Genomic DNA, 24,743 nt, shown 5'->3' with positions numbered 1-24,743 from the left:
TGCGGCTGCACCTCCTCCAGTAGGCCCCATTTTAAATAAATGCAAGCCTATATTGGTAGTGACCAACCCAAGTCGCTCCATGCACAGCACATAACAATTTCTCAAACAATGCTCCAAAATAAGTACCTCGTGGGATTTCTGAAGTGCATGGTTCAAATAGTAGGTACACAAAAATGCTGGAGAAACTCAGCGGGTGCAGCAGCATCTATGGAGCGAAGGAAATAGGTAACGTTTCAGGCCGAAACCCTTCTTCAAATAGTAAATGGCTACAGTTGTATTTCACTTTGCTATATTTCCATGCTATATGGTTCCTTGCAATATGACTCTATATCACCCATAGCACATTAAATATGTGTTATCAAATTAAATACATCAACAAACCAGAGATAAGGAAAAATAGCTCAAAACAAATGAAGAGATTTCTAGACATCAACAGAATCAGAGATTATGGGAATAGATCAAGAAATTAATTGCGGTAGAAGCTCATCCAAGACCTGTATTAATGGTGGAGTAGACTCAAAGACCATTCAAACATAGTTGATCTATATTTTCCTTACAACCCCATTCTCCTGCCTTCTCCCCGTAAATTTTGACACCCTTACTGATCCAGAACCCCGTCAATCTATACTTTAAAATTACCCAATGGCTTGGCCTCCACCAGAATGCCACAGATTCACCATCCTCTGGCTAAAAAAATTCCTCCTCATCTCAAAGGCATGTCTTTTTATTCTGAGGCTGTGCCACTCTCCCACTACTGAAAACATCCTCTCCAAATCCACTCTATCTAGGGGCCAGATGGTCTACTCCTGCTCCCACCTATTTTAAAATATGATAATTTTCATAAATCATAAAAAATGTCATCAGTTATCTTCCTCCTAATTTCTCAAATACATAATAATTCAAATACTAAATTAAGCAAAAACTATCAAGACAGTTACTGAAAAATAAAATGTCAAATATGAAAATACTTTCTTATTCTTGGATCCTTTACTATTTTTTTGATTTATAGATTTCCTGCAAAGTCTAACCTTCTGCACCGAACGTCATATTTTTGTTCTGTCTTCTACTCATCGTTAGATTGACAACATTAATGACACAAATTCAATGTACCGCCCCCACTTCCTATCATAGTGGTCCTCAAAACAGTTATGTTTTCAGCAGACTGCACAAATGAGATACAATTAGGCTGTCGACAGGAACATCTCTGGCCGTTTCATTACTGGGGTTCACAGATGCAAACACCGCAGTGCTGTGGGGGCGAGATAGATATATGATTGAAATACCGGCAGAAGGAGCGAGAGGCCGAAGTGGAGACGCTGGGCAGAGATGCGGCTGAACATACAACTTACCACATAACCACCCCACACGTACAGGCAGCATCCGTCCAGTACAGCGCAGTGGCCGCTCCTCTCCTCCGCCACCCAGTTCACTTGAGCCTCCGCCATGTCCTGGGCTGTGCTGTCCCGGGCTCTGCAGGCGCCGTGTCCCGGTGCTGGGCCGTGCCGTCCCCGGCTCTACAGGCGCCGTGTCCCGGTGCTGGGCCGTGCCGTCCCCGGCTCTACAGGCGCCGTGTCCCGGTGCTGGGCCGTGCCGTCCCCGGCTCTACAGGCGCCGTGTCCCGGTGCTGGGCCGTGCCGTCCCCGGCTCTACAGGCGCCGTGGCCCGGTGCTGGGCCCGTGTGGTCCTGGGCTCAACAGGTCCCGGGGATCCCTGGACCGACTGCCAAGGAAAGCCAAGCCGCTCACGGCACACAGGCAGGCGCCGTGGGTCCAAGCGCCGCCCTTCAAGGCAGGAGAAGCAAGAGTGTTTAATGGTCATATGTACATACAAGGGGGCAATGACATTCCTACTTGCAGCAGCACCACAGGCCGGGAAACTTCATGTCCGGAATTGTTATTATGCACAATCCTATTTTTAATTGGATAGAACTTCTGTTATGTTGTTCCTTGTTAAGCAGTATATATACACTTCGAATTTTATTTTTAGCAACACAAATCCATTGGCTGATAGAAGCTACCTCTTTATCTTTAAGTGGCCTATCACCTTCTGATTTCTGTCACATCTTTTTAACTGTCGAACGTTTACAGATTTATGCCAAAGATAGTGTCCTTAATCTGCTGCATCTTCTCTACTTGACAATAATCCATGTCAGCGAACCATGTGGTTATTTACTTTTTAAAAAAGCAAAAATATCATAATGTTTTGATATTACTGACACTTTTCCTCAGTATTAGCAAATATACTTATTAAGAGGTATTAGCTATAGGCAGAGGTTGGACACACTTGGATTATTTTCTCTGCAGTGGTTGAGGTACATGAGAAATATATAAAATCATGGGAGGCATAGATAGGGTTACAGTCAGAACCTTTTTCCTAAGGAAAAAAATATCAAATACTGAAGGTGAGGGGCACATTTTGAAGGTGTGGGGCATTTTTTTACATTGAGTGCCTGGAACCTGCTACCAGGACAGGTGGTGAAGGCAGATACAATAGTGGCATTTGAGGCTTTTGGATAGGCGCATGGATTTGCAGGGAATGGATTATTTACAGGCAGATAAGAATTGGTATTGTCATCAGGTTTGGCACAGACATTGTGAGCCGAAGGGCCTGGTGCAGTGCTGTTCTCTGTAATTGGCTCTTGAGGCTTTTCCAATGGCTGATCCATTAATGGGCTCACCTTTGTTTTACCAATTCACCGCATACTCTTAACTCTTCATACCTTTCCATGTTGTGCATCCAAGATTACTTTCTTTGTTTTAACATGCCTTCTCCTCTACCATAGTCACTAGAGCTCAGAATTATATTGCTTCTATTTCATGCCTCTGCTCTCAGTCTTTCCCCTCCTCGCCAGGCCAAGGATAGACTTCCAAAGTCCTCACTTACAACCCCACCAGTTTCCACATTCAACAAGATCATCCTTTGAACATCTTCAACAAAATTCCACCACGTATTCCAAGACGCATCTCTTCCTCCCCTGCCTTTCAACATTGTGAAGGGACCATATCTTTCTCAATTTCTTGGTCTGCTTTTCCATTTCCATCAACCACTCTGTCTTTCGGTACTTTCACAGGCAATGCAACATCTGCTTTTTTAAACTCTTTAATTTCTTCCATATGGAAACTTGAATAATCCTTCCATCTGAAGCAGCAATCCACATTTTTCCTTCTACTAGTTTACTACATTCGCTGGTTACATTGGAGATTAGATGACCATTTTGTGGTGTACCTGTGTTCTGTCCACAAGGGCAAATCTGAGGTATTAAATACTTTACATTAATTAATTGTCCCATTTACACCAAAACAACTGTGGTTTCATGCATTGTCCCAACAAGGCCCAATATAAGCTTGGGGGGCAGTGTTTCATCTCCCATTCTTGAGTACTCCAAGGAGTTCATAAGAACTTCGTTAACTTCAATACAGTACCATCTAATGTGCTACGGTTCACGTGTACCTGGGAACCTTCCAATTTTACATGTGGCATTTAATAACCAGCCGTTGGAGCTTCCCGACTCGGCCTTTCCCAAGGCTGCGAGCTGTTGATGGTTAGCCCATCCCAGGCATGGGATCAGCTCCGATGTTAAGTCCACGCCCCGTGGTGGGGCTCAAGTCAGTCCGAGGAGGCCTCCAGCTCCATCGACGTAGGCCGCAGAGTGACAGGAGATGCCACCCGAAAATTAATCGCATCTCCAGCAAGGTAAGAAACTGAAAAAAAAGTTCCCCCCTTCCCCCGACATAAAACAAACTGGAGAACATTTACACAGACTTTAAAAACGTACTAAAATGTTTTTAAAAAAGACAAAAAAGCGAACATAGTGTTGCCAATCGTGCAGCGCCCTTGGTGGAATCCATGTGCCTGTCCAAATATATTTTAGTTTGTGATAGTACCTGCATCAACTATCTCCTCTGACAGCTTGTCCCAGATACCCACCACCCTTTAAATGAAAATGTTGCCCTTCAGCTCAGGTTCCAATTAAATCTTTTCCCTCTCACATTAACCTTATGTTTTCTGGTTCTTGATACCACCAACCCCCAAAGTACTTGCGAAGTCTGCAGGGGTGACACTGTTGACAGATGCACGCCAGCCCCGCCCACGTGGGCGTGACGCGCCCGGACCTTGTTTTATGAATGGGCGTCTTGGCGCGCCTTCCCAGCATCCTCTCCGTGTAGCCTATCTTTGGCCAGGCAGCCCGCGGTTTGGCGCCAAAGCTGCGCCATGGCGTCCGGAGTGAAGAGCAAAGTGTCGGCTGTCTTTAAAATGCACGGCCTAATCCTGAGAGCGTAAGTGCAAAGTATCCCAAACGCTTATAGCTAGACGTGTGGGGAACTCGTCACCAGTATCACCATCATCCCGTTCTGCGATAAAGCTGCAGTGTTATGATATTATTAGATAGGGCTCGCCTCTGAATGTAAATATTTTGTACATATGAGCAGAATGATGCCATTCAGCCCATCGAGTCTGCTCCACCTTTCGAACATGGCTAGACACAAAATGCTGGAGTAACTCAGCGGGACAGGCAGCATCTCTGGAGAGAAGGAATGGGTGACGTTTCGGGTCGAGACCCTTCTTTCAGACTGAGAGAGATTTCCTTCTAAACCCCATTCTCCTGCCTTCTCCCCGTAACCCTGGACACCCTTACTAATCCAGAAGCCCATCGATCTCTACTTTAAATGACTTGGCCTCCACCGCCATCTGTGGCAATACATTTCACAGATTCACCACCCTTTTGACTAAAGAAATTCCCCTCATCTCAATTCATATTTGAATTGATTCCGATTTCTAACCAATTACAAGTATAGAAACATAGATGAACTCTCAAGTGATGTGTTCTTTGTAGAACGCATTGCAGTCTTCATATTCTAATGTAACTGTTGAATACAAAAATCAGGAAGTCATGATGGAGCTTTATACGACTTTGGTTAAGCTGTATTTGAAATATTGAGTCAATGAGTGCAGTGCAGAGGAGTTTTACCAGAATTCTGCCTGCATTAGCGGTATTTACTACATGGAAAGTTTAGTTTAAAGGTATAGCATGGAGCAAGCCCTTCAGCCCACTGAGTCCATGCTGTCCATCGATCACCTCGTCACATTGGTTGTATGTTATCCCACTTTCGCATCATTACCACCTACATACTAGGGACAATTTACAGAGGCTAATTAACCAACAACTCTGCGTATGGGAGAAAACCAGAGCATTCAGGTGAAACCTCCTATGGTCACAGGGTGAATGTGCAAAGTACACACTGACAGTACCCCCAGGGTCAGGATCAAACCCAGGTCTTTGGCGCTCTGAGGCAGTAGCTCTACCAGCTGTGTCGTTGTGCAGCTTCGTTGAGGTGTTGGAGTCTGGGGTGTTGACAGCGGAGGAGAGATCTGATAAAAATTTGAGGGGAATAGAAATGGTAGTTCCAATTTCCCAAGGTGGAAATGTCAAAAGCTAGCGGGCATAACTTTAGAGGTGGAGGGAACAAAGTTCAAAGGAGATGTGGAGACAAGTTTTTTTACACAAAGTGGTGGATACCTGGAAGATGTTGCCAGGGGTGGTGATGGGGGCAGGGATGAAGGGATCTATAAGAGGCATTGTCTCAAAAAGACAGCCAGCATCACCAAGGACTCGCATCACCCAGGCCACGCTCTCATTTCAGTCCTGCCATCAGGGAGTACAGGAATCTGTAAACTTAACGTTCAGGAGCAGTTTCTTCCCAACAACTATCAAGCTAGCGCACACTACGAACTCTCCAACTAAGCTACAAACTGCTTTGGATGCCCTGGGGATTTTGGGCATTGCATAAATATTGTTTTATAATTTATTGGATTTTTCTTGTTCATTATGTTGTACATGAGTACTGTGTTTACAGATCTGTTATGCTGCCACAAGTATGAGCTTCATTATTCTGTTTTCAGTACACATGACAAACACTCTGGACTTGTCTCTGTTATTTCCCTTGCTAGTAATGCTGCCAAATTTCTTGTGGATGTCCTGGAGTCAGTCAATGAGTCGGAGCTTGAAGATGCAATTGAGCGTATCATTGATGCAGTTGAAAAACAGCCATGTAAGTAATTTCTGAAAGGTCTAAGCAGTTAAGGGCTGAGTTGATCATCAACGATGTGGCATGTAACACAATGGTTTGATTTCATAATCTTTTTTTAAATGGGAGGAGGTTTCCATCGCATGCAACAATAAGTTTCAGATTCTGGAGATCAGTGCATTTGACCCAGTTACTATGCAAACTGAATCCATATTGGGAGTTGTGTGGGGTAGCCTTGCATACATGCAGAGGATCCAAAATTCAAACTCTGCCCTGAAGCACAATGACCTTCTCAATCTTTGAATTCTATGTATGGCAATGGGGAGATTTTGGTCACACTGTAGTGAGTAAATAAATGTTAATAATGACATGCATTTGCTTTTACTATAGAAAAATGTGGCAGCAAGCTTCAATAAAGCATTATAAAACAAAACGTGTTGTTGCACATCAGCAAATATTAGGGGCATGAGGAAAATCTTAGCCAAAGGAACATTATGAAGGTTTAGTTTAGCTTATTGTCACGTGTACCAAGCTTTTATTGCGTGCTATCCAGTCAGTAGAAAGACAATATGTGAGTACAATCGAGTCATTCACAGTATGATACATGATAAGGGAATAGCGTTTCGGGCAAGGTTAAGCCAGAAAAGTCCGATCAAGGATAGTCTGAGGTTCACCAATGAGCTAGAAAGTAGTTCAGAACTGCTCTCTGGTTGCGGTAGGATGATTTGGTTGCCTGATACCAGCTGGGAAGAAATTGTCCCTGAATCTGGAGGAGTGCATTTTCGCACCTATGCCTTTTGCCTGTTGGGAGAGGGGAGAAGAGGGAGTGGCTACGGTGCGACTCGTCCTTGATTATGCTGCTGGCCTTGCTGAGGCAGCGAGAGGTATAAATTGAGTCAATAGAAGGGAGATGGACACAAAAAGCTGGAGTAACTCAGCGGGTCAGACAGCATCTCTGGAGAAAAGGAGTAGGTGACGTTTCGGATTGAGACCCTTCTTCAGACTCAATAGAAGGAAAGTTGGTTTGTGTGATGGCCTGGGCTGTGTCCACAATCCCATGCAAATTCTTGCGGTCTTGGATGAAGCTATTCCCAAACCAAGCTGCGATGCATCTTGATAAAATGCTTTCTATGGTGCATCTGTAGTAGTTGGTGAGAGTTGTCGGGGACATGCCGAACTTCCTAATCCTTCGAAGGAAGTAGAGGTGTTGAGGGAGGAGATAGAGCACAAGCATTTGTTGTAGGGTTGTGAATGCCTGGAACATTGGTTGAGGCAGATTCAAAGGTTGTTTTTAAGACACTTTTGGATAGCCATATGGATACGCAAGGAATGGAGGGATATGGGGTATGTGCAGGTAGACAAGAGATGGTCTTAGCATCATGTTCATGGGTTATAGGAGCAGAATAAGACAATTCGGACCATCAGAGCAAGATTAGCAAGTTGCTGATGATACAAAAGTGGGTGGTTTTGCAGATAGTGAAGATGGTTGTGAAAGATTGCAGCAGGATCTGGATCGATTGGCCAGGTGGGCGGAGGAATGGTTGATGTAATTTAATACTGAAAAGTGTGAGATGTTGCATTTTTGGACGTCGAACAAGGGCAGGACCTACATAGTAAATGGTAGGCCTCTGGGTAGTGTAGAGCAGAGGGATCTAGGAGTACAGGTGCATGGTTCCTTGAAGGTCGAGTCGCAGGTAGATAAGGTGGTCAAAAAGGCTTTTGGCACTTTGGCCTTCATCAGTCAGATTATTGAGTATAGAAATTGGGAGGTCATATAAGACGTTGGTGAGACAACATTTAGAATATTGTGTTCAGTTTTGGGCACCATGTTAAAGGAAAGATATTGTCAAGCTTGAACGGGTTCAGAAAAGATTTACGAGGATGTTGCCAGTACTAGAGGGTGTGAGCTATAGAGAGAGGTTGAGTAGGCTGGGTCTCTTCCATGGAGCGCAGGAGGATGAGGAGAGATGTCATGGAGGTAAATCATGAGAGGAATAGATCGGGTAGATGCACAGTATTTTGCTCAGAGTAGGGGAATTAAGGACCAGAGGATATAGGTTCAAGATAAAGGTGAAAAGATTTAATAGGAATCTGAAGGGTCACTTTTTCACACAAAGGGTGGTGAGTGTATGGAACAAGCTGCCAGAGGAGGTAGTTAAGGCTGGGACTATCCCAATGTTTAAGAAGCAATTAGACAGGTACATGGATAGGGCAGGTTTAGAGGGATATGGACCCAGCACAGGCAAGTGGGATTAGTGTAGCTGGGACAATGTTGGCCGGTGTGGGCGAGTTGGGCCGAAGGGCCTGTTTCCACACTATCACTTTATGACTGTCTACTCCGCCATTCTATCTTTCCCTCTCAACCCCATTCTCTTGCCGTGTCCCCATAACCCCTGACACCCGTACTAATCAAAAATCTGTCAATGTCCGCATTAAAAATATTCATTGACAGCCTCCACAGTCGTCTGTGGTAACGAATTCCACAGATTCGCCACCCTGTGAGGAAAGGAATTCCTTTTCACTGGAGGTGTTCGGCACAGATATTGTGCGCCAAAGGACTTATTCCTGTGCTGTACTGTTCTATGTTCCAAATATGTCAGATGTTACAGATTTTATCTTAAGAAAGGAAAGACGGACAACCTTTGACTTGTACTTTTCTACTTTTCAGTGAGCTGCAACATGATTGAGCAATCGATGGTGGAATCGGCAGTCCAGGAGTGCAGCGAGACATATGATGAAACCATGTATGTCAGCTAGAAGATTCATCTTGTCACACGGGGAATTGTGCATGCCTATCCCAGTGGTTTTCTATCTGCCAAAACTATACTGATGTATGCCGAGAGAAGCACTGTTACTTTACCAATTCTATTAATCAAAGATGTCATCTTTGTAAAAGATTAGGGATCTGCCATTCGTTGAAATACCTGAAGGGGTTTGAGTTTTTAAAATTGAGGGCAAAGTGCATCGTTGTAAGTAAGAAGGTTGGGAGGTGAGGATGGTGGAGAAGGAGATGAACAAACACTGTTTGGTATTTTGTATCTTCAACAATACCAAAGGTTCACTACAGATTCAATTTTGTGTTGCGAGATATGCTCACTCTGTTCACCTTTGGGGTATGTAAATCCTGAGAGTTTCTTCTCTCCTGATTTGAGGGACTACTTAAGAAGTAGTTGGACTTCTTAAGCCCATGAAGAATGCTCATATTCTGATACGTCCTTTCAATACCAAATCCTGTACTCAAGATATGGGCGGCACGGTGGAGTAGAGGTAGAGCTGCTGCCTTACAGCGCCAGAGACCCAGGTTCAATCCTGACTACAGGGTGCAGAGCTTGTACGTTCTTCCTGTGACCTGCGTGAGTTTTCTCAGAGATCTTCAGTTTCCTCCCACACGTATAAGACGTACAGGTTCCTAGGTTAATTGACTTGGTATAATTGTAAATTATCCCTGGTGTGTGTGTGTGTAGGGCAGCATTAATGTGCAGGGATTGCTGGTCGGCGCTGACTGGGTGGTCCGAAGGACCTGTTTCCGGGCGCTGTATCTAAACTAAACGACATATTTCTGTGGAAAAGTGGAGGTCTTTTGAGCAGAGATGGTGAAGTGTAAATTTTCTAGATTACCAGAGATATGCATTATTTTGGTTGAAACCACTTCCACTGGCAGGGGTGTCGGAAACCAGCAGACACTACTTTTAGGTGGATAAGTAAAGTGGCATGAGAAAGTAGGTGGAGCAAGACAAGTTGCATTTTCTAAAACTGGAAAGTTGACGTTATTTAGTTTAATTTAGAGATACAACACAGAAACAGGCCTTTCAGCCCACTGAGTCCACGCCAACCAGCAATCCACACACATTAACACTATATTACACACACTGTGAAACAAACATTGAGGTTTCAGGAAAGAAACACTAAATGTTAGGTGGATGACAATTACTAGACATGCATCCTGTCCATGAGTTGTTCATTTCTGGCTGCTGTACTCCTGAGACTCCCGCAGCCCAACTCACTAATATAACCTGGAAAGTTAGATCCGTTATTTAGTTTAATTTAGAGATACAACGCAGAAACAGGCCCTTCAGCCCACTGAGATTACTTATCAAAAAATATATAATTATATTTGCAGAGAACATGTTTTCAATATAATTGGTGCATTTGACGTCCCTCGTTACATCTACAATTCAGAAAGGAAGAAGTTTTTACCGTGAGTTTTAACCTTTTTTTTATATAGACTCCACTGCTTCTGAATAATTTTGTATGACTGTAGTTTGCAGGATTAAAGTTTAATCTTTTCAAGAACAAATTAGAATTGTCGTCTTTTAGTTTCGATTGAGTGTCTGGTTCGCCTCAGTCACACAAAAACGGTGTTTATGTACCACACAAGCTTCCTCATATCTTTCTTCCATCTAAATTAATTAGCACAACCTTCACAAGTCCCGTACTTCTTCAGACTTTCCTTAAATGCATTTGTACTATGTGTTTAGTATACCACCTATGATTGTGAGTCCACGTGTTTATCACTTTGGAAATACATTTATGCGGGGCTCCCTGTTGCATGACATCTGTAGTTGTTCTCTGCTCCACAGTGGAAACATCCTCCCCAAAACTTTTCATCATTTAAATTATGTCTCGACTTTTTTTCACAAGATTAAAGAGAAATTGGCAGGACATCTCTCCATATATAAACCTTAATGTTTCTGGCATGGAACTCCGTGCAGTGCTTCTGCATTCTTTTTACAATAGGGTGGCAAGGCCATGTACAGCAGGCACGGAAATCGCTATTAACACATGGGATGGGGGGGGGGACCAGGGACACCAGTCTAGAGCCATGGAGCTAGTGCTGCTTCTCCGCGCTGGCTGTAAACCTGGGCCGTCGTTCCCGTAAGTCCAGGCAGGGCTGTAGGTGAACCTGGCGGGACAGGCAGAGTTGAGCTGGATTTAGCGCTGCTTCTCTGCGCTGGCTGGGGGCAATGCTCCCGGCGTCTCTGGCCACCCCCGGGGGTGGGGGGGGCCAGGGAACTCGGGTGGGGTCAGGGATGGTCCAGTGGCGGTTCGGCAGCGGTTGCCCGCCAGAGACCCGGGATCTATCCTGGCTACGGATGAGGCGCAGGTCTGTGTCCAGGGCTGCCAAGAGTGTTTTTTGCTGGTGACACTATGACCTAGGCATGCAATTCAAGCTCCGCTCTATGATCTTTGCCCCACGGACGTCTCCCTCCTCCAATCACCGCGCCCTATCCTCAGCCCCACTTCCCTACTTCCGCCTCTGACCGACACCTCCCTCCTCCAATCGGCAATTGGTTTTATGACAAATTTAGCATAGTGTCCCAACTTTTCAATTTTGTGTCTTTTGGAATAAATAGAAGTGGTTGGTTTGCTAACCTGTGACCCAACTTCTAGAGATTGGTGTATTTTAAATGAATACATCTGTTCTGATCCGTTCCTATGTGATTTCCCCAAATACCCTTTTCTTTAGGGAACTTATCTTTTGAACATAAATGCATAAATATCCAGCATCTTAGCAAAAGTTTATTTTCTCCTTCTTTGAAGTTTCGGCATGTCTTAGCATCAAGTTAAGTGTTGTATGTATTTGATGGAAGGAAGATAAAATGGCCTTTCACTCACAGGGAACCTTGTGTGGTCCAATCATTCTAAGAACCTTATGCTCTTATCAGTTTCACAAAATCTTGATTCTTGCTTTTAGATTTAAATTATAAATGATAACTAACTCAGATAAACAAGGAAATTTTATATAGTGGGATAGGCGACATCTCTGGATAGAAGGAATTGGTGATGTTTTGGGACAAGATCCTTCTTCGGACTGGAAACGTCACCCATTCCTTCTATCCAGAGATGTCGCCTGTCCCGCTGAGTTACTCCAGCATTTTGTGTCTACAGTGTGGACCAGCATCTGCAGTTCCTTCCTACATATAAAGCATTCATAGTATATAGAGCATTTGTCTCAGGATTGTTGTACTTGTCCTAAAATGTCATTTTTGGGAGAGTTTGGAAAAACATACTCCATATAAAACACAGTTTTAAAAAAATGTTCACTAAAATGTATTTATGTACTACAGTATTTCAATGACAGATCATAGTGAACCGTGTCTATTTGGAACTGCTCGGAACAAAGCTGAACTTTTTTGTGAGCGCTATACCATTATGCAGCAGGTAAGGGAGAGAAGAAAACAAACAACTTGTTCATGTTTTTTATTGACAACTAGACTAAGTAGGACCCGTTGGGTCCCAGTCACACAGGAAGCCTGGTCCTCCAACGCAAACCCATTCCCCAATGCAATATTCCACCACTCACATGTCCCCCCCCCCGATGCAACCCGTCCCCAAAGCAATATTCCACCACCCAGGGGAGGGGGGGGGGGGGGTGTGGGGAAGGGGGGGGGGGGGGGGGAAATGGGGGGGTGATCGCAGCAGACGCAGCTCGCACTCTGCTCACCCTGCACCTTCAGCTTTCGGCCTCACGCAGTAGATCCCGGTCCCACTCTGGCTTCACTCAGAGGCTTCCGGTTCAACTCGGCAGCTTCCAGCTGGTTGTGCTGGTCGCCGCAGAAGCAGTCCGTAGGCTGTGCGCTCCCCGCGGGCTGCACAATCTGTACGGGCTGCTCAACACACAGCGCCCCTTCAGCTTTTTATTTTCCTCGCCACGTTATTGACAGCAGGTTCTGGAAGGGGCGGTTTTTACGATTTTTAAACCTTTTGTATTATTTCACCGATCGGAACAAAACTTATTTGACTTGCAGCAGAGGAGAATGGTGAGTAAGGTGGCAAAAAATCGTAGTAGTGCTATGGGGGATGGTTTGTGTGCAAATTTAATCACATCGCAGACCGGAAGTGCACAAGTTGAGAGTTATTAGTAATAGTAGAGATAGATTTTCTGCATTTCCTATTTTACTTCAAAGGACTGAATATAATTTTAAAACCTACTAGCATTTTTAGTAGATTGCAAATTTGTTCAAGGATTGAGGAATGGTAATAATCTCTGAATGTATCCCATATGCACTACATCAGCATTTAAAATATAGGTTAAATATTAATTTCAGTCTGAAGAAAGGCCCCCACCCAAAACGTCAATTATCAATGTTCTCCAGAGATGCTGCCTGACCTGCTAAGTAACAACAGCACTTTGTGCCTCATTTCAGCTGGATTTGGATAGATTCACAGGGGTTTTATAGTTAAAATATAATTGATTCAAATATATGATTATTAAGATACTCATGTTTTTAAAATTGTTCTAAATCTGTTCCAAAGAAGAAATTTAATAATCTTATCATTATACTTTTCACATACAAATTCCCCACTATAAGAAAGGATCAGGTGCTGAGTTAAAGGACTGCTCTCACCCCAACCATGGACTGTTTACCCTCCTACCATCCGGGAGGCGCTACAGGTCTCTCCGTTGCCGAACCAGCAGGTCGAGGAACAGCTTCTTTCCGGCGGCTGTCACTCTACTAAACAACGTACCTCGGTGACTGCCAATCACCACCACTTATTATTTTTTTTTTTTATTCAAATCGTTTGCTATGTCGCTCTTCAAGGGAGATGCTAAATGCATTTCGTTGTCTCTGTACTGTACACTGACAATGACAATTAAATTGAATCTGAATCTGAAAATAAGTTGGATATATCAACAATGGAAGATTGGATTTTAGTCAAGTATTATTTGCTGTGGTGTTAATGAATCTGTTGCAACATTTGTGTTAATTTTACAGCGAACACACAGGCACGAATTATTTACACCTCCTGTGACAGGATCGCACCCTGATGAAAGCGGGAATAAATTTCAAGTAAGATATCAAATGTTCCTTAACAATTCTCTTATAAACATTAGTTGTATTTCAAAGTTTCCGAGTGGTGGCGCCATCGAATGTGGCAGCCTCGCCAGCTGCTGTCCATCCTTTCATCCTTTTTGGTATTTTTAGTCTGTCTAAAAGTTTGTTTTTGGAGGTCTTTTAGTCTTTTTTATGTGGGGGGGAGGGGGAAACGGTCTTCTCAGTCACTTCCTGGTCGAGGATGCGTCTATTCTCCGAGCCGCATCTTCGCCCCCCCCTCGCGGCCTACCATCTGGATTGGCGCGGCCTTTCCTGCCGGAGACCGGCCAGAGCTTCAGCAGCGGCGGAGCACTGAATTACCATCACGGAGCGGGCGATGCCTTACATGGGATCGCCGGTATTGGAGCTACGGAGGGCCTGCCGACTTTAACATCGTGGAGCTGTGGTTTGCGGAGATTCCAGCCACGGGCGGTGCTGACTTTAGCATCGTGGAGGCCTGGGATCTTTCGCCGAGGATTGCCAGTGTTGGAGCTCTGCCCAGCTCGGCCTGTGGACTTCGAAAGCTCCGGTAGGAAGCGGCCGATTCAGAACTCCAGGCCACTGAGAGTGTTCTTCCGACGCCAGTACTCCGATCATCCCAGCGAGAGGGCCTGAAACATCGAGCCGCCGCTGCGGCGACTGCAGAGGCCTCAATAGCCCCCGACCACGGGTAAACAAGAGGAAGATGACTGAACATTGTTGCCTTCCCTCACAGTGGGAAACGTTGATTCCTCTGTGGGGGATTTTTATGTTTAATTCTATAGTGTTGTGTTTATTTAAAAACAATTTTTTTTTAATTTGTTTAAAAAATACATTAATTAGAAGTGATGTACAATAATATAAGAAGTGAATAACATATTACATTTCATGCACAACTTCTTATTTTTAATTTAATAATTAAAAAGAAGAGTAAGAAAAGCAAGAAATAGAGAGAAAGAGAATATTATATAGCTCGAAAAAGAAAACAAGAAGGTGATGTGAAATAAGAAAGAAAAAAAAAGAACAGAGAAGAGAAAAAGAGAGATTGAAAGGGATATACCTACTTTGTATCTTTAATAATAATAATGTTATTTATATAGCACATTTTTAGTCAACTTGCATTGACCCCAAAGTGCTTCACATAATTACATTACATTTACACACAGGCAAAGGTGGGTGAAGTGTCTTGCCCCAAGGACACAACGACAGTATGCACTCCAAGCGGGATTCGAACCGGCTACCTTCCGGTCGCCAGCCGAACACTTAGCCCATTGTGCCATCTGTCGTCCCACCCCTTTACCCACCCCTCACCCGGTTCTGAAACACTAAATTTCTAAGGTTGTGTTGCACCACATGCTTGTAATAAGTCGATAAATAGAGACCATATCTTTAAGAATGGGTCTGATTTGCCTGATAGGACGAATCTCATATCTTCAAGATGTAACATTTCCGACATGTTTGAAATCCACATTTTGAGCGTCTGTGTGTGGGCGCATTTTTCCAGAATTTAAGTATGGTTTTTTTTGCCGTTATTAAGCCATAATCAAGTAGACATTTTTGAAACAAAGTCAACTTACATCCGTCTTCCCTTGATTCGAAAATAATCAGTTCTGTATTGGGGTTCAATTTTATTTTAAATAATTTTGTGCAAATTCCAAAAATTTCATTCCAAAATTTATGAAGTTTTATGCAAGAGACAAAAGAGTGTTTATTTAATTTATGTGGCTGCATGGTAACTCACTTCACTGCACCAATTTGTGTATGTGACAATATATGTAACTTGAACATGAAGGTTCAAAGGTCAGTTTATTGTCACGTGTTCCAATTAAGCTAAAGTGAAACTCGAATTACCAGTTGAATTGCATTTCTTCTGCATAGCAATCAAATGAATATTTGCATCCTTTCACCGTTTCTCTATTTTACTCTTTATTATTGTTTCTTGATGTCCTTTATGTAATTTTGAGGAAAAATGTATTTAAATCAATTTGGCATAAATGAGGCATTAGTAATCTGGTGCTGTATTATTTAAAATCTTTTATTTTTATTTTCAGTTAAAAACCATAGAATCACTCCTTGGCAATGTCTCAAAGGTCGGAGAAGTCATTGTTCTGGGAATGATAACGCAGCTTAAAGAGGTAGGATAAACTGAGTTTTTAGAATTTACCGTCACGTGTAGAGAGGTGCAGTGAAAAGATTTTTTTGCGTGCTAAGCAGTCAGCAGAAAGACAATAAATGATTACAATCGAAGTACATTCACAGTGTACAGATACATGATAAAGGGAATAATGTTTAGTGCAAGATAAAGCCAGTAAAGTCTGATCAAAAATAGTCTGAGGGTCTCCAAATGAGGTGGATAGGTTCAGGACTGCTCTTTAGTTGTAGGATGGTACAGTTATCTGATAACAGCGGGGAATAAACTCTCTCTGAATCTGGAGGTGTGCGTTTTCACACTTCTATGCCTTTTGCCCGATGGGAGAGGGGGTGTGTCTTGCTATGAGAGACAGATGAATTTCCCTGTTAAGATTCTAAAATGTTGAAAGGATCCTTGATGAGATGCTGACAGACAAATGTATAGTGTACACCACGTTCTGGAGTAACTGAATATTGATGTTTTTATTTATTTGTGTATTATTACTAGATATTTGTTCTCTATGGGTTGAAACTTGAGCTGTTCATACTTCAAAATAAATTATTGTGGAAGTTATTTAATGGACATCATTAAGTTACATTATACATCCCTGGAGTGTCACAATTTTAATACCTAGTCTGCATTGAGCTCTTTGTCAGAATTGGTAGATACAGTGCCCTCCATAATGTTTGTGACAAAGACCCATCATTTATTTATTTGTCTCTGTACACCACAATTTGAGATTTGTAATAGAAAAATTACATGTGGTTAAAGTGCACATTGTCAGATTTTAATAAAGGCCATTTTTATACATTTTGGTTTCACCATGTAGAAATTACAGCAGCACCACAATGTTTGGGACACAGCAATGTCAAATGAAAGTAGTCATGTTTAGTATTTTGTTGCATATCCTTCGCATGCAATGACTGCTTGAAGTCTGCGATTCATGGACATCACCAGTTGCTGGGTGTCTTCTCTGGTGATGCTCTGGCAGGCCTGTATTGCAGCCATCTTTAGCTTATGTTTGTTTTTGGGGCTAGTCCCCTTCAGTTTTCTCTTCAGCATATAAAAGGCATGCTCAATTGGGTTCAGATTGTGATTGACTTGGCCACTCAAGATTGACCATTTTTTAGCTTTGAAAAACTCCTTTGTTGCTTTAGCAATATGTTTGGGATCATTGTCTTACTGTAGAATGAACCGCCGGCCAATGAGTTTTGAGGCATTTGTTTGAACTTGAGCAGATAGGATGTGTCTATACACTTCAGAATTCATTATGCTACTACCATCAGCAGTTGTATCATCAATGAAGATAAGTGAGCCAGTACCTTCAGCAGCCATACATGCCCAGTCATAACACCCCCACCACTGTGTTTCACAGATGAGGTGGTATGCTTTGGATCTTGGGCAGTTCCTTCTCTCCCCCATACTTTGCTCTTGTCATCAATAAGTTAATCTTCGTCTCATCTGTCCACAAGACCTTTTTCCTGAACTGTGGTTGCTCTTTTAAGTACTTCTTGGCAAACTGTAACCTGGCCATCCTATTTTTACGACTAACCAGTGGTTTGCATCTTCGAGCCAGCACTGCCATTCATTGCGATCATGGCTGATCGTCCCCAATCATTAACCCGTGCCTGCCTTCTCCCCATATCCCCATAGAGAGAATTCTTCTGTCATCATCGGTGAAGGTCTCCTTGGCCTGCCAGTCCCTTTGTGATTAGTAAGCTCAACAGTGCTCTCTTTCTTCTTAATGATGTTCTAAACAGTTGATTTTGGTAAGCCTAAGGTTTGGCTGATGTCTCTAACAGTTTTATTCTTGTTTCTCAGTCTCATAATGGCTTCTTTGACTTTCATTGGCACAAATTTGGCCCTCGTGTTGATAAACAGCAATAAAAGTTTCCAAAGGTGATGGAAAGACTGGAGGAAAGACTAGGTGCTGAGAGCTCTCTTATACCTGCATTAAGGAGGCATTTAAACACACCTGAGCAATTACAAACACCTGTGAAGCCATGTATCCCAAACATGATGGTGCCTTGAAATGGGGGGACTATGTATAAACACAGCTGTAATTTCTACATGGTGAAACCAAAATATACAAAAACACCCTTCAATAGAATCTGATAATGTGCACTTTAACCACATGTGATTTTCTATTACAAATCTCAAATTGTGGAGTACAGAGGCAAATAAATAAATGATGGGTTTTTGTCCCTAACATTATGGAGGGCACTGTATATGGAATGAGATGGCCGGAGGAGGTAGTTGAGGCAGGTACTATCATAATGTTAAAAAAAACATTTGGACAAGTACGTGGATAGGATAAGTTTAGAGGGATATAGGCCAAACAAATAGAGGCAGGTGAGACCAGTGTAGTTGGGGCCTGTTGGGCTGAAGGACCTGTTTCTGTGCTGTATGATTCTATGAACATGCAAGTTCCTGATGGCCTATATTCCTGAAACGCTTGATGCAGGTATATCCATATCACAATTTTGATTAGCTGGGACTAGCCATGATTAGTAAGTTTGCCAAAGACACTAAAATATCGTATACAGTAAAGATGGTTAACAATAATTACAGCGGCATCTTAAATGGCTGGCAAGTGGGTTAAAAAACGGCAAATGGAATTTAATTCAGATAACTGGGAGGTGTTGCATTTTGGGAGGCCAAACCAGGGCAGGACCTTCACAGTGAATGACAGAGCCCTGGGGAATGTTGCAGAGCTGAAAGATCTACGAGTGCAGGTACATAGCTCCTTGAAAGTGGTGTCACAGGTGATGTGAAAAATATTTTTGCTATGCTGGCTTTCTTCAGTCAGGGAGCTAAGTAGAGAAGTTGGAACGTTACGTTACTGTTGCACATTGGTGAGATGCCATTAAGTTGGATGTAATGCAGAGCAGATATACAGGAATATTGCAGGAACTCAAGGGCTGCGAGGTTGGGCAGGGCTTTGATCCTTGGAGCGCAGGAGGCTCGGGAGTGATGTAATAGAGGTGTATAAAATTATAAGGGGAATAGATAGGGTGAATGCACAGTTTTTTACCCAGGGTGGCAGAATGAAGGTTGGAGAGGAAAGATTTAATCAAAACCAGTGGGGGAACTTTTCCACATAGAGGATGGTGGGTATATGGAACAAGTTGCCAGAGGAGGTAGTTGAGGCAGGTACAATTACAACATTGAAAAGACATTTGGGCAGGAGCATGGACAGGAGTGGTTTAGAGGGATATGGGCCAGGTGTTGGCAAATGGGACTAGCTTGGTTGGCCGTCTTGATTGGCATGGATGAATTGGGCTGAATGGTCTGTTTCAGTGTGCCTGACTGTTGGGAGTGGCAAACTATGCTTGAATTGCCTGTTAGTTGAGAAGTGACGCGTGCTTGAGTTCACCTCTCGTAATTGTGTACATTGGTGTTCTATGAACCTTCATTGGTACATGCTATCAGAGTATGTGTACATTGAGCAGAGCATGTTCTGAGTGTTGTGACGTGGAGTTAGCACCGTGGCTGATAAATCAGAACCCCATTCTGGATGAAAAGGATTAAGGGCAAAAAGTTTTGAAAGTGAGCAAAAAGTCCTTTCATCATGCTAAAATGTAATAATAGTTTCTATCTGTGTGCCTTCTATAAACTGAAGGATACTCGTTAATGTTGACAGACAATATTAATTGTATTTTCCATTTCAGGGGAAATTCTTTCTTGAAGATCCGACTGGAACAGTCCAGCTTGAACTTAGCAAAGCCATATCCTTTTTGTGGTTTCTATACGATCTATATTTTATTCTTTCCCCCTTAAGTGATATGAAAAGCTTCATTTTAAATGTATACTTGAAGAACATCTGCATGAAATCTTGAAGCAAAATGAGTGAAATTAGAGCTATTAAGAATTTATTCCTAGTGGTACCTGTGCTGGCAGCAAACCTTCCACTCGAACTGTTGCTAACTGAAGTATATTTCCTTTATCTATGACATGCAAGAGGCTGCAGATGCTGGCATCTGGAGCAAATAAAACCCAAACTGCTGGAAGACCTCAGCAGGCTGAGCAGCAGAGGGATGGTCGATGTTTCGGGTCAAACCTGTGCCTCAGGAATTAGTTTTTTGTCACATACCAAGATACAGTGACAGACTTTATTTGCATGCTATCCAGTCAAATCATACCTTGCACAAGTGCAATCAACCCATACACAAGTATTTAAGAAGGAACTGCAGATGCTGGAAAATCGAAGGTACACAAAAATGCTGGAGAAACTCAGCGGGTGCAGCAGCATCTATGGAGCGAAGGAAATAGGCAACGTTTCGGCCCGAAACGTTGCCTATTTCCTTCGCTCCATAGATGCTGCTGCACCCGCTGAGTTTCTCCAGCATTTTTGTGTACCATACACAAGTACAACAGGTAGCAAAGAGCAAAATATCAAGAGTACAGAATATAGTAGTACTGCATAAGTGCAAGATTCCCAAGGAGGTAGGTTGGGAGATCAGGACCTCATCCTAGTTTACGGGAGGATATTCAGTAATCTGATAATAGCTGTTTGTGAATCTCATAGTATCTGCTCAAGCTTCTGTATCTTTCATCTGCTAGAAGTAGAGGGAATGACCAGGGTGGAAATAATCCCTGATTTCACCCTGATAGGGTGAAGTGTAGATGGAGTTAATGTTGACGCCTTTCGAAAATAAGACATGGAGATTTGTCAATGCATTAAACTTAAGACCTTCCCAATGTGTGGAGGGAGGGTGGCCAGTATATGAATTGGTATGATACACTGGTCCAGAGGCAGAATATGATGATGGAGGCTCTGCCTCACCCCTTGCTCTCGTTTCCATAAACTGGCTATATTCCTTCTACACAACCCTGATGCAGGGTTCTGACATGAAATGTCGACCATATCTTTGCCTCCACAGACCCTGACCCACTGACCTCTTCCTTTTAGACTTGCGTTACCTCAGCCAGGAGAATAACATCTTGCCTCCGTTTTGTCGCTCTTTCATGAGAACAAAATACCAGAGTGCGGCAAGTTGGGCGACTATAATAGGAGCTTTCATCAAATTTGATGTACCGTATTTCCCAGCAAAGAAGATGCTATTTTTTTTTTACCCTAAAATAAGGCCGGAAAATGTACCTGCGTCTTTTTTTTTTTTTTTTTCAATTCAACTTTAATGTCATCGCACAAATACAAGTATCAGTACAACGAAATGTAGTTTTGCGTCAGTCCGTAGTAGTTGTACATAAAGAAAAACAAAAAAAATAGAAAGAGGGAAGATACAGAATAATCAGGAAATACAGAGTGATTAAACAAAGGGGACGGAGGGACCAGAGAAATCTATCGTCGGGACTCCGAGGCCGATTTGACTTGGAGGCTGAAGGTTAGGTTGTCAGCCAAGAACGATAGACTTGGCTATCCCTCAGTACAGCAACATCAAGAACGATGGTCCCGGGTGGCTGCGAGCAGCCGCCGGGACCAATGAGTGGAACTGGCTGCCACCTCAGCGCCTGCCTGCCAGCCAGCTAGCCACAGTGTCCTTCAGCACAGGAGCAACCGGTCGGTGGAGGTGGTGGTTGGTGGGTAGCTACTAAGTGGAAGGCTGGCTGCACCGTACCGGGCTCTCTCCCCCTCTCTCCTTCTCCCTCCCCGTTATATGATCGCCCTGAGCCAGGAAGTCCCTGTCCCTCAGACCTGAACCGTACAGTGCATTGTGGGACAGGCGAAGATGGAGGTGACCCAGTCCTCATTGCCTCCTTTGACCCAACCCTTGATCCTGTCCTGCCAGCCTTTTTTCAAAATTTAGCCACTCAAAATGGGGATGCATCTTCTACGCCGGGAAATATGGTTTGGTCCCCTAATTTGAGGAAGGACATTCTTGCTATTGAGGGATTGCAGCGTAGGTTTACAAGGTTAATTCCCGGGACTGTCATATGCTGAGAGAATGGAGCAGCTGGGCTTGTACACTCTGGAGTTTAGAAGGATGAGAGGGAATCTCATTGAAACATATAAGATTGTTACGGGTTTGGACACGCTAGAGGCAGGAAACATGTTCCCGATGTTGGGGGAGTCCAGAACCAGGTGCCACAGTTTAAGAATAAGGAGTAAGCCATTTAGAACGGAGACGAGGAAACACTTTTTCTCACAGAGAGTGGTGAATGTGGAATTCTCTGCCTCGGAGGGCGGTGGAGGCAGGTTCTCTGGATACTTTCAAGAGAGAGTTAGATAGGGCTCTTAAAAATAGCGGAGTCGGGATATGGGGAGAAGGCAGGAACGGGGTACTGATTGGGGATGATGAGCCATGATCACATTGAATGGCGGTGCTGGCTCGAATGGCCTACTCCTGCACCTATTGTCTATTAATGTGTTCTCCAGTGTGATATTGAAGTTCCTTTTTCCTGTGGTAATTTCTTTAACTACAGTGCACCAGTTCCATAGCGGTTTATATACAGAATCCTGCTTTGTTCTTGCAGAAGGTAAAATAAAATAATACAGTTATTTTGGCAATTGAGAAACAATGTTGAGTTCTTGAGTTAAATAGACTGGCAAATGAAATGGTGATATTTTATCAAATGCTATTTGTGAAAGGGTATTTGCAAATTGCCTCTTGATAGCAGTGATAAGAAATTAACATTATGCATGTCTACATTTCAACAAGGTACTGTAACAAAGAGGGAACTTGTATTCATGTGTAAACTCCTATTAATTTGGGATATCAAGGCACACCACATTGCAAAAATATTTCTCTAACCTCATGTTTTGGTGGAGGGAAATGTGATTGCAGCTTTGTGCATCACTAGTTCTGGAAAAGCAATAAGTTACTAATCAAGGGGACAATACAGGTTAAAGAAACAGTGCGTCAGTTTTTGCTCTGGGGATTCTGCCCGGATTATTTGCGCACCACTTTTTAATAGCCGCCTTATAGAGGCAAGCTTTTGTCCTTCCTTATACTACCTCCTCTTTGTATGACATATTGTACATTAAAATTCTTGTGCAATGAAAAGCAGGTAATAATACAGTTTAGTCATTCAACCCATTATTTGTTGTGAAAAATATTGCCGTTTACTTGCATAAAAAGAATCATTGCATTTTGCAAGTGATGCCTTTGAGGTCACTTTGAGGTGTGATAAAGAGTAATTTTTCCCAATAGTGTTGCGTTTATTTTTCTAAGATAACTCTTTAAAATTGCAGTACTCTCAAGAAGAGAGCAACTCGGGAGCCTGCATTACAATCCTGACACATTAGATATTGCATAGACTGTAGAAGCTGACATCCCGACACTGCACCATTATGTGTTGGATGATCAGCCGTTGGAGGCAGTCGTTGAAGTTCCTTAATTAACCTGCGTTGTACAGTAATGTGTGATTTAATTGCTTCTGTGATTATCAAGTTACTCGTGTGTGTGTGTGTGCAAAATTGTTTACCATTGACTTTACCAGTTTATGTTTAAGTCTTGGAAGAATGAATATACAGGTCCATTGTTATACTTGAACAGTAAGGCACAGGAACAGACCTTTTCAGCCTCATTTGTTGCCAAGATAAACTAACCTCATCTGCCTGCTGATGATCTGTATCTCTCCATTCTCTGCACATGTCTATCCAAAAGCCACTTAAACGCTGCTTTTGGGTATCAAGAATTTTTTTTTTTTCCTGAGTAATTTGGGTAACATTTTTTCGTTAGAGCTTGATTGAAATGGAAAGATATATCTGTGTATCAAAGGAATATTTTGCCAAATGTAGTATAACGATCAAATCTAGTTAACAATAACCAACAATTTAGTCGTTGTAAAATTGTTTTAGTAATTTCATAATCAGCATTAATTCTGGAAATAATAATTTAAAGTATTTTTATAGGATGGTATGAAGATGGAGTTTTTCATGTAAATGGATTTGGCTTTCCACCGACCGAGCCTTCCAGTGTTACAAGGTAATTTGTACCACTGTTTTAAAGTATTTGCTTCAAGGTGTTTATGTAATTTGGTTTATTTTAAACAAATAAAACATGACATATTTGGTGAGGGAAGACATTCTGAGGAATCTGAGGAAAGACATTCTTGCCATAGAGGGAGTACAGAGAAGGTTCACCAGACTGATTCCTGGGATGTCAGGACTTTCATATGCAGAAAGACTGGATAGACTCGGCTTTTACTCGCTAGAATTTAGAAGATTGAGGGGGGATCTTATAGAAACTTACAACATTCTTAAGGGGTTGGGCAGGCTAGATGCAGGAAAATTGTTCCCGATGTTGGGGAGGGAAGTCCAGAACAAGGGGTCACAGTTTAAGGATAAGGGGGAAATCATTTAGGACCGAGATGAAAACATTTTTCACACAGTGAGTGGTGAATCTGTGGAATTCTCTGCCACAGAAGGTAGTTGAGGCCAGTTCATTGGCTATATTTAAGAGGGAGTTAGATGTGGCCCTTGTGGCTAAAGGGATCAGGGGGTATGGAGAGGCGGCAGGTACAGGATACTGAGTTGGATGATCAGCCATGATCATATTGAATGTCGGTACAGGCTCGAAGGGCCGAAAGGCCTACTCCTGCACCTAATTTCTATGTTTCTATGTGAGACATGAGTTGGTGAAATGCTCATACAATTGATCAATAATATCCAATTCCTATAACACCACACATCACACTACTTTTAATTTATTTAATTTTTCAGTTCATTAGTTATGTCGTGTTTACATTTTTAAATAGGTTATTGTTTTGGAAACTTAATCAGCTTCATATTAGAAACTCTAGAGTCACAGTGATACGGCGCGGAAACAGGCCCTTTGGCCCAACTTACCCACACTGGCCAACATGTCCCAGCTACACTAGTCCCAC

General features: G+C 42.8%; 2 protein-coding genes across 4 annotated transcripts in view; one reads left to right on the top strand and one right to left on the bottom strand.

The window, feature by feature from the left end:
• The window catches only part of LOC129700540 (kelch domain-containing protein 1), a 60,734-nt gene extending 56,705 nt beyond the window's left edge, over positions 1-4,029 (bottom strand). For 2 of the 3 annotated variants that reach the window (XM_055641137.1, XM_055641140.1), the window contains exon 1: positions 1,350-1,902. In XM_055641137.1, the coding sequence (XP_055497112.1) occupies positions 1,350-1,445 (96 nt within the window). In that variant the 5' untranslated portion in view covers positions 1,446-1,902. Of the gene's footprint in view, positions 1-1,349; positions 1,903-3,884 lie in introns of those variants that run through there. The other variant, XM_055641139.1, reaches the window with a different exon arrangement.
• A 101-nt stretch (positions 4,030-4,130) lies between these two features.
• The window catches only part of pole2 (polymerase (DNA directed), epsilon 2), a 36,655-nt gene continuing 16,042 nt past the window's right edge, over positions 4,131-24,743 (top strand). Inside the window, exons 1-10 of the mRNA XM_055641122.1 lie at positions 4,131-4,277; positions 5,950-6,050; positions 8,695-8,770; positions 10,147-10,224; positions 12,095-12,188; positions 13,745-13,819; positions 15,874-15,957; positions 19,625-19,681; positions 22,343-22,391; positions 23,770-23,842. Coding sequence (XP_055497097.1) covers positions 4,213-4,277; positions 5,950-6,050; positions 8,695-8,770; positions 10,147-10,224; positions 12,095-12,188; positions 13,745-13,819; positions 15,874-15,957; positions 19,625-19,681; positions 22,343-22,391; positions 23,770-23,842 — 752 coding nt within the window. The 5' untranslated portion in view covers positions 4,131-4,212. The remainder of the gene's footprint in view (positions 4,278-5,949; positions 6,051-8,694; positions 8,771-10,146; positions 10,225-12,094; positions 12,189-13,744; positions 13,820-15,873; positions 15,958-19,624; positions 19,682-22,342; positions 22,392-23,769; positions 23,843-24,743) is intronic.

This window comes from Leucoraja erinacea, chromosome 9 (assembly GCF_028641065.1).
Source record: "Leucoraja erinacea ecotype New England chromosome 9, Leri_hhj_1, whole genome shotgun sequence".
In the NCBI taxonomy this organism is placed as follows: domain Eukaryota; kingdom Metazoa; phylum Chordata; class Chondrichthyes; order Rajiformes; family Rajidae; genus Leucoraja; species Leucoraja erinaceus.
This window is presented reverse-complemented; position numbering and strand designations above follow the sequence as displayed.